Genomic DNA, 10,250 nt, shown 5'->3' on the forward strand with positions numbered 1-10,250 from the left:
TATTGGGGCTTGAACTCAGGACCTGGGTGTTGTCTCTGAGATTTTTTTTTCTCTCTCTCACTCAATGCTCATGTTTCTACTATTTAATCCATGGCTCCATTTCCTCAATTTATTATTTCTAATGTACTTCATGTGGTGGATATTATAATGTCATGTACAGGTAAAATGTTGAAGCCTCAGCAAGGTCGATAAACTGGCCCAAAATCCCTGGCTTGAAAGTCGGTGATCTAGAACTGGAATTCTCTCTGAAAATGGATTTGAGAACCAGATTCTCAGCCATCCCTCGCTATCATTCTCAAGTAGGGAAGGGAAAATCCATACACAAATTAAAATGAGGCATTTGTGTTCACTCATGGACTGGCATAGCCAAGTCTAAACATGTATACAGCTCTTGAACCCTAAAGACACCCTCACCCAAACTCCTAGTTTAAGTTATGGTAAACATTTGCCAATGCTTGCTCACTAATTCAAGAGCCTCATTTAGATTTCTGAACTGATAATGGTCTTGACTTGGAAGAGGTGGTAGATGAGTAGCAAATGTTTACCCACTGAACTATTTCCATCTATTCTCACCCACTTCCAGTGGAAAGCCCCTTATCTTTCAGCCACTGGGGTTTATATAGTATCTGTGGAAACCTAATGAAAGACATATGCTTGAGACATAGCTGTTTAACTGCAGATGCAGTGAACTTTCTTTTTTCTACTGGATTTGTGGTTGAATATATCTCAAAATAGAGAACAATATCCTGTCATCCAAAACCACACTTGGAGGGCCAGGAGTTTGACCTAGTGGTGGAGTGCTTGCCTAGCATGCACGAAGACCTGGGTTCGATTCCTCAGTACCACATACATAGAAAAAAAGCCGGAAATGGTGCTGAGGCTCAAGTGGTAGAACTCTAGCCTTGAGAAAGTCCAAAGACAATGCTTAGTCCCTGAGCTTAAGCCCAGGACTGGCAAAGAAAAAGAAAAACAACTTGGAAAGGAATCAGAAAAGAGAAGGAATAACAATCTCTTCCCTCTACACCAAATCAAAGACTGAAGAGACAAAGGCTTCAGTAATTCACTCAAACAACATGCCTTTCCATTTTATGTATCATTTGTCGAAAATAATAAGCAGATATGTACAAAGATATACAGATTTATGACAACTTGACTTGGAATAAACATTCAGGTTAAGCCAGATGTACAAACAAACTTTAAAATGTGTTAAAACTTTAGATTGAAACTTTATCCTATTGGTTTCTCACCATTGTTGTCCCATGTTTCAAAATTATTATCAAGCTCAAGTCTAATACTCAGTGATGGTCTTCCTCAAGTGCCAGGACTAAAAATGTAAAAATGCAAACAAGTTACTCCCTGGGTGCTGGAGGAAAGAAATAAGAGCATCATAACAATGAATTCATGTTATATGACAACTAAGATAAAAAAATAAAGCCACATAAACAACCAAATAAATGAAAGCATAGTATATGTCTCTTTCTCTCTGATACATATGGAAGAAGTGAACAAAAAACAGAAGTGAAATCTAACATGTGATTAGCTTTTCAAAAAGGAACCTTAGTATCCTAAAAAGACAGCTTGACTTTGTAAACAGACCTCAATGAGAATGAAGTCATATCACTAAAAGTTTTATTGAATGTATGTGTGTATACATAAATATATATATTGGTTCAAAAGGGAGCCTTAAAATTGTTTTACATATAAATAAGAAATACATAGTATTTATAAAGTAATTTCATGATTGAGCACAACATTATCTTACAAAGAAGCAAAAATAGGTTACATACAAATTTTAAGACGATTTAGAATACTTAAAGCTACTCATTATTCTAATTGAACTTGATTAAGGTCATTTTAAAAGTCTAAGTATAGAAAAGTAGAGTAATTACAAAATCTGGGTCAGATAAAGCTGTAATATAAATCAGCAAACTCTAAGCCCATCTATCTAAAATTGCTTTTGTGTTTTCCACAGCAGACTTTCAATGAATACAAAATAGAAAGAAAAAAATCTATACTGTATTCCTTCTCCAGATACTTCCTCTTGGAAAATAATTCAATCTCTAGAGAGTTTTAGCTCAGGCATGATTGTCTCTAAAAGTAATTTATACCCCGCAAAATCAATTGAGACATGGGGCTTCCCATACACATGCTAGCTTGCCATTTATGAACTGAATGGGCATTATTCTGGTCTACTTCCTAGAAATAATAATTAATATTGTACAACTGGTGCACAATACCATATTTTTACCTTATTTTAACTATATGGTGAAATAATAATTGCTTATAAGCATTACTACCATGACACCCAGTTCATTCACCTTTAAGTCTCTGTCAGAAATGCTAACACTATACCTGACAATTTTGTAGCATCTGATAAGATATACATACTTTCTCAGATCAAAAACACACAATTGCTTTAGGTAGTTCCATTACATAAGTGACATGCTAGTATTGATCAACAGAAAAAAATTCATTCTTGGTGTCAGAGAATATTTATTCTTAATCAATATCTATGTCCAGAGCATCCCCATGAATTAAATTTTAAACCACCAGTGGGAAAAACGGAAAAATGCACAGAAGTCATGGTGAAAGGTCTTAAATCTTAGAAATATTCCATTCAAAGTATCTTCTCTATTTCTAAAGTGCACGAAAGGAAGGCAGTCTGCAGTCAACATTCACAATGGTTAATAGCTCTTTCTCTTTAGTGACAGTATTCCTCATAATTGATGTAATTCCCTTTTTGTTACTGATTCCGTTCAATTTCTCTACTTTTGTTGTTAATAGATGATTGTTAAGTCATTGTACATTCGTACTCAAAGAACAAAGGATAGCATGTTCTTTATAATAATCCTTGAAGATAAAACCAAATGAAGCCACAGGCTCAGAAAGATATTATTTATTTGTTGTGGGTCAACTATGAAAACTAATTTCTTCCATGGGCTTAATTTCTTAACATCTTCCTAGAATGGAAAAAATGTAACAAACTCTATAGATGTGATAAAAAGATTGGTAATATTATAATGTAATTCACTAATAAAAGTATTTCAAGGAAGCTCAGTGGCTTGGATATAATTGAAAGAAATAACTACTCTATTGGCTTGAATGTCATTGCATCCTAAGACTGAATGTCTTTGGATGGGTGGAAATTCAAAATTGGACATTATTGGTGCAACAAAACTTTCATTCCATTTTAAAAAATGTGTAGTCACATTTTTAAATGAGGGGAAGGGGTGGGGGAAAATGGGGACAAATACATAAGGGTAGCAATGTTTGTGGAATAATGCACTTTCTATCTGGCAAACATAATGTAACCCTTCTATTAATTGCAATAAAAAATGATGTATAGTCAGCTGGGCCTTGGTGGCCTACTCCTGTAATCCTTGCTACTCAGGAGGTTGAGATCTGAGGATCATGGTTCAAGCCAGCTCAGGCAGGAAAGTCCATTAGAGTCTTATGTCTAATAAACTACCCAAAAAACCCTGAATTGTGATCTGTGCAGTAGAACAACATCCTTGAGCAAACAAAAAAGCTTAGAGAAAGCTCAGAGACAATGCCCAAGCCTTGAGTTCAAGCCCCATGATCGGCACACACACACACACACACACACACACACACACACACACACACACACACACACTTCATGTTTGGCCAGTCCTGGGGTTTGAACTCAGTCTCAGTTCTGTCTTTTAGTTGTTTGCTCAAGTCTGATATTTCATTAATTGAGCCACAGCTCCATTTCTGGCTTTGTGCTTGTTAGCTTGAGATAAGAGTCTCATAAACTTTCCTGTCTAATCTGGCTTCAAACTAATATCCTCAGATCTCAGCCTCATGAGTAGTTGGGATTGCAAGCATGAGCTGTGTTTGACTGCGAACATACTTATTTTAATATCTGAGTTAAAAACAAGCAGTTATTGATAGCTGTGAGCCCTTCCCCCCTTCAACATATGTTACTGTGAAGCAAATTAGATTGGAATGATTACTGCTCCATGAGTGGACAATTAGATTCTATTTGTCTGAGAGAAATGTCTTCATGCAGTACAAAAGTGCCTACTATTTTGTACCTTTCTGTGAGTCGTTTACAAGTTACACAAGTTCATCCCAAATTCCAGATGTTAAAATGCCATCTTGATTCTTACTTCTATTCTCTGTCCACAGGTTGTATATAAAAATAATGATGTAAGACTGGAATTATCTCGACTTGCCAAGCAAGGAGACCCTAAGATGAAAATCCATGGAGTGGTGGCATTTAAATGTGAAAATGTGGCCACATTAGACCCAATTACCTTTGAAACTCCAGAGTCCTTCATTTCTTTGCCCAAGTGGAATGCGAAGAAAACTGGCTCCATATCTTTTGATTTCCGTACAACAGAGCCAAATGGCCTCATCTTGTTTAGCCATGGCAAGCCAAGACATCAAAAAGACGCCAAACATCCACAGATGATAAAGGTTGACTTCTTTGCTATCGAGATGCTGGATGGACATCTCTACCTCCTCCTGGACATGGGGTCAGGTACTATCAAAATAAAAGCCTTGCAGAAGAAAGTGAATGATGGAGAATGGTATCATGTAGACTTCCAGAGAGATGGACGGTCAGGTAACTTACCATTTTTTTTCCTTTTCTGTGCTACTTCTCTATATCATTCTATCCAACCTTTCATTGCCTATGAATGAAAACCAAGCCTTGTGAAAAGTTCTCTATATTTCTTTTCTAGGGTAAAGAAAAATCTTCATTACTGTTTGAGTTAGATATCATATGAAAATGGAAAGGAATTAATCACTAAAACCCACCTACTCAAAATGACTTCTAGAATTGCAGCTTATGTAGACATTTATTGAAAAACCAAGTGCCAAATCTTATGAAAATTTTTAGTTTGAACGTGCAAATGTCAAAATTCGGGGTGCCTGGGGTTTCAGCCCTCTAGATATCATTCAAGGTCTGGGGATACCTAATCTGGTAAATATTAAAGCACTAACAACGATCCACACATGAAACTTTTAGTTTGAAATGGCCTCTCAAGAGAGGCAAGGGTACATTTATGGTACCAGAACCATACAAGTCAATGGAGTTAGGCAACGACATTCAAAACTGCCATTTTTCCCAAATCCTTCTTTCAAAGACACTCAACATTTCACCACTGTTTACTCTTTACGGAACTTGATTCCTCTAGAAGGGAGGATGGAGAGGGTGGCCTAAGAGTTACCGAAAGAAAACTCCCACGTGGCTCAGGGAAAGAGGAGTTATTAGATGAAGGGAGAAAAAGAAACCAAACTGCAGGCCTAGGGGAGATGGAGGTATGCTGAACAAGAGAGGCTGTGGGCTGGAGGCAAGAGATTCCATTGGGGAAGGGGAGCAGGGTGTGTGGCTACAGCTGATGCAGAGGGAGGTGATCCCAGAGGATGGGAAATGACCTCAGAGCCTTCCAGACATCCTACTGCCCTGAGATTTGCCAGTTGCCTGGGTTACAGGCCCTGGGAAGGGACTTCTAGGGTACTGGGGAAAGCACAAAGGGAAGGGGCTCTTTCTCCCAGGCAGACCTCACAGGTGGCAAGGAAAATTTCCCTGAAGAAATAACATTTACACTGAAATTTGGACGCTGCTTAGGAGGATTAGAGTTTGACTGGTATAAACTTTGGAGGGAAACAATCATCCAGGCAGAAAAATGACTTTTGCGAGAATTCTGAGAGAGAAGAGGGAAAAAGGAGAGAAGGAAGAGAATAGGATGAGAAGGAGAGAGAGAGAGATAAAGACAAAGAGACAGACACAGAGAGAGAGAGAGAGAGAGAGAGAGAGAGAGAGAGAGAGAGAGAGAGAGAGAGAGAGAGAGAGAGAGATTTAATCTTTTAGGTAGAAAACTATGCAATATTTTATTCTCTTTATAAATAAAAAAGACTTTTAAGAAGAGAATATTTCACATCCTACTTTTCTAACCTTTTATAATTTAAAAATTATTTGGGCATCATTTAGAAATGCAGAAAAGTAAAATTATCAAGTTTAAGAGCAGTTATATCACATTCATGAAGTATTGTCAAATGATATGAAAATAATACATATGAATATCAAATTGGTAAGAAATACAAAATAGAAAAATAAGAATAAAACTATCTCTCTTCCTTTAATAAACATGTTTGATGTTTTTAGATATTCTTTTCCATTCTTACTGCTATATGAATTATGTTTTTAGCTACATAAATAGATCTCTATGTGGATGTGTTTGTCTATATGCATATATTCATATGTACAAATTATCATACATGCATACACAAATGCATAGAGAAAACAATTCAAATTTTCCATGGAATCCTTTATTAGGAGAAAATGTTCACTTAGTCTCATTAATTATAAGTTAAATATAGTTAATATGGGGTATGGTGAGACTCTTTTAATTCCTACTCTTGTCAAAGCGTTAGATATTTCTACATATAGGTCAACTCTCTTTTACTGCTTGCTCCATCAAGGACAAATAACATGGAAGAACAAGTGAGGCTGAGCCAAGATCATTGACAAATCTCAGATCCCACTCTGAATGGGTTAAGGAAGAGCCAAAGGTCAGACATAGAGTTAGTGGAATAGAGAGAATCATTTCAGGGCTTACAAGAACTAGATCTCCTGTGTGGATAGATTGCTTAGGTACAAAGGGCAAAGCCTCCAGTTGTTATGTTCATGCACAGAATGTGAGCAACCCACACCCTGCCTGTTTGGGAGGGTTTCCACAATTCCATTATTTCCAGTGTCCTGCTCTGATGCTCTCAACTCTAACCCTAAAGAGCTGCCCAAGGACTTCACAATAGAAAGTGTGTGACAGTTATGATGCAGTTAATGACAGTTTACTTGGGGCAGACATATAGTTTAAATTTTTGTTAAGCTCTTTGGCTCAGTCAAGGTTATCCTCTCAAATGCTATTATAGTAACCTGCCAGTCATAGTTTTTTTCCTTTTGCAAACTATCATTACACATTGAAATCTGAGAGGAAACTCATTACTCTTGTCAAGTTCTGCCTGTGGCCAGCATAGTACAGAAGATTGTGTCAGCAGTTATTCGTGGGAAAGCCTGCATTTAACATCTAAGAAGCCATTGAGATTTGAATTGAAGTCATAGAGTTCCAGTTTAAGAACTTGAAATTATAGTGGGGAAGGCAGCAGGCTCTCTCCAGAGCACATAATTAGAGGTTCGTAGTAATCACTCCCGGATCCAAACAGCCTTTTCTAGCTATCTATTACCAGCACTGATTTTTGTGTACACGGCTGGAGAATCGCCACACTTAGACATTTCTACTTGAATAACTATTGGACCAATTCTCTGCTCAGGTCTTGACTCGAACTTGCCCTCTGTAAACATTCCTCCCATAATTCTGCCTTCTAGACTGCTGCATGCATTGATATCATTTTAAATACATTTTATAAATACAGTTTGTGTGTCTGTGATGATAATGTGCTGAAATACCTTGTTAACAATCTATTATCTGACCAGTGCCCATAGAAAAGTGTCCAAGTTTCATGACATTTTCATATTGAGTTTTATTAAATCGATGTCTTTATTTTCCTATTCTCATTGTGCTTAAATTAGAAAAGACATTGATTTTCTTCACTCACATATTTTATTTTGGTATATTTTTGGTTGTAATGTTTGTATTTTTGTAGTTGGATTGCAGTACAAAGATAATTTTTCAGTTGTTTATTTTGGTGTTAAAACCCTTTAAAAAATAAACAAACAAGAATATCTGAGTAGCATTTATTTTCTGAGAGTTATGACACTGGAAGTTAAGAATCAGGGAGAGCAATCTAGGTCCCTAGGCTTGTGAGACTCAAGTGTGCTCACTTAGATAAAGAATGGAAAGTCTCTGAGGCAGCCATTGGCAATAGCCATCTAACTACTGCTTCAGATACTTGATGGTTTCTTTCTCTCTGCAGGGGAGGTGGCAAAACATCCTTACTGGGGTGACTATTAGGCTAATGGGACTATATGTATGTTCCTTAGGAACCTCTCTTACCCAGATGCTTTATCCCCAAACATCCTTAAGATCTTGCTCCCATTGTAAATCTTATAGCAGTTGAGAGAATCTATTGATCGATTCCTCTCTCTCTCTCTCTCTCTCTCTCTCTCTCTCTCTCTCTCTCTCTCTCTCTCTTCTTTCTCTAACTGTCCTTGGAACTCCTTAAAAATTCCCATATATTTCTAGGCATTGCTGTATTTAAAATATGTTTACACCTATTTCATATATGTTTTAATTATTTCTCTTTTGGTGACCATTTAACTGTTACCTTTTAAAACATTGTTTATAATCTTCGTATGATTTCTTTGTTCACATTAGTCAAATTCTTTAGCTTCTGAGAACTGGATTTTGTGTTAATTATAATTTTTAAAGATAACAATTGTTTAACTAGTGCTTCAATTTGCAGCCTTATCTTCAATTTATGAGCTACTCTGTTCCCTTTCTGTGTCCAACAGATGTCATAATTGACCATTTCTATTGTAAGATTTGTTTTTATACATTGATTTTAATTCTTAGAATCAAATAAGCAGGATTTTTAAAAAAGTAAGATGATGTTTTCGGCATGCTGTCAAATGGTTTAGAAACATAGTCTATGACATTGTTTTCGTTTTTTTTTTTGTGAAGACAAATAAAATTACAAAATCAAACAAGCTTTTATTTTTTGCAAGTCATGGGGTTTGAACTGAGAGCTGGGGCACTGTGCCCAAGCTTTTGTGCTCAGGGCTTAAAAGAGCCACAGCTCCATTTCAGATGGTTTCGGCCATTATTTGCACTTGGCTCACATCGACTTTCCTGTCTTTGCTGGTTTTTGAACCATGACCCTCAGATTTCAGTCTCCTTAGTAGCTGGAATTACAGGTGTGAACCACCAGCTTGCCTGGCTTCATATGCAATTTTCTTACTTGAATTTGCTGAGAGAAAACGAGATAGACCAATTTCTAAACGTGGAAACTAATTCCATTGTAGGAAGAGTCATAGAATTTGGAAGACATAAAACTCTTCTCTAACTTAAAAGTTATGAATAACAATGGTTTATTTTTTCAGAATTGCGATTAACTCATCATTTTGTTGATTTCCTTTTTTTTTTTCATAAAAGCCATAGTAAATAGAAATAACCTATCATTAGGCTAAACTTACTGGCTAGATAGCTAAAGATTTAAAATATCTTCTCACCAGGCAAAGTATTTCGCATCACAACACATGACTTCCTAATCCTCAAATCATGGTGGTTTAAATTTTGATGGACTTTAAACTGTACAACAAATCCCTGTACTTTGTTTCTCCTCACCATGATTTTTCTTAGCTTGTAAACTAATCTTAGCTTGTAAACTAATCTTGTAAGAAAAATTTAGCAGAAAAATAAAATAAGCTAGGAAGTAATTAATACCCTATCAAGTTGTAAAAAATTGATTTCTAGTTTTCTAACTAAAAACTGATTTAACAGGTTTTCTCCTCCTTATGTACAACTTTACATAAAAGGTGAATTTATTATTTAAGATTATAGATATTGCTGTATGAATATTATCTTGTCTACTTAAGTAAAGCAAATGCTTTGTGGCCTTATGTATGCAAAAGGGTTAAATTATTAATACTAATATAATGTAATTTAATGTTAATATAATACATATAGTATATGATATAGTATTTCTAAGACACAAAAATTATAAAATATCTATGCATGTCAATTTTTCACTATAATGATAATCTTTAAAGAGTAAAATAAAGCTGGGCTGGGTGACTGATACATGTAATCTTATCTACATGAGAGGTAGAGATTCAAAGGTTCATGTAAGACCAGGCCAAGTTTAAAGTTAGTGACTCATACCTCATCCAAAAAGCTAGACCCAGTCATGTATGCTTTTATCATAGCTACACAGAAAGCATAAATAGGAAGATCATAGTCAAGGGTTTTTGAAGCAAAAATATGACCCTATTTTAAAAATAACAAAAGCAAAAAAAGGTTTAAGTTTTGACTAGTAGTAGAGTGACTGCCTCACAAGCATTTGTCTCTAAGTGTAAAGCCCAGGATTGAGAAAAAATAAAAATTAGATAAATTAAAAATAACATTTTAAAGCATGAAACATTGACTTCAATAAATCCCCTTATATTATTACCCTTCACAAATTTCAATAGCTGAAATATAGCAATATTTGTATCAATTATTTATGTTACTAGAAATTTAAAATTTAGTTATAGTAGAATAGATAAAAATACATGAAAGACTCCCACTATTCTGAAGAGAACATATCAATAGTTGTAT

At 35.6% G+C, this 10,250-nt stretch overlaps 1 protein-coding gene across 21 annotated transcripts in view; it reads left to right on the forward strand.

Annotated features, from left to right (window-relative positions):
* Positions 1-10,250, forward strand: part of Nrxn1 (neurexin 1) — a 997,953-nt gene that overhangs the window by 410,098 nt on the left and 577,605 nt on the right. For all 21 annotated transcript variants that reach the window (XM_090336957.1, XM_090336958.1, XM_090336944.1 and 18 more), the window contains one exon: positions 4,156-4,594. In XM_090336957.1, coding sequence (XP_090193083.1) covers positions 4,156-4,594 — 439 coding nt within the window. The remainder of the gene's footprint in view (positions 1-4,155; positions 4,595-10,250) is intronic.

The sequence above is a fragment of the Megascapheus bottae genome, chromosome 7 (genome assembly GCF_031878675.1).
Source record: "Megascapheus bottae isolate mThoBot1 chromosome 7, mThoBot2.hap1, whole genome shotgun sequence".
Classification (NCBI taxonomy): domain Eukaryota; kingdom Metazoa; phylum Chordata; class Mammalia; order Rodentia; family Geomyidae; genus Megascapheus; species Megascapheus bottae.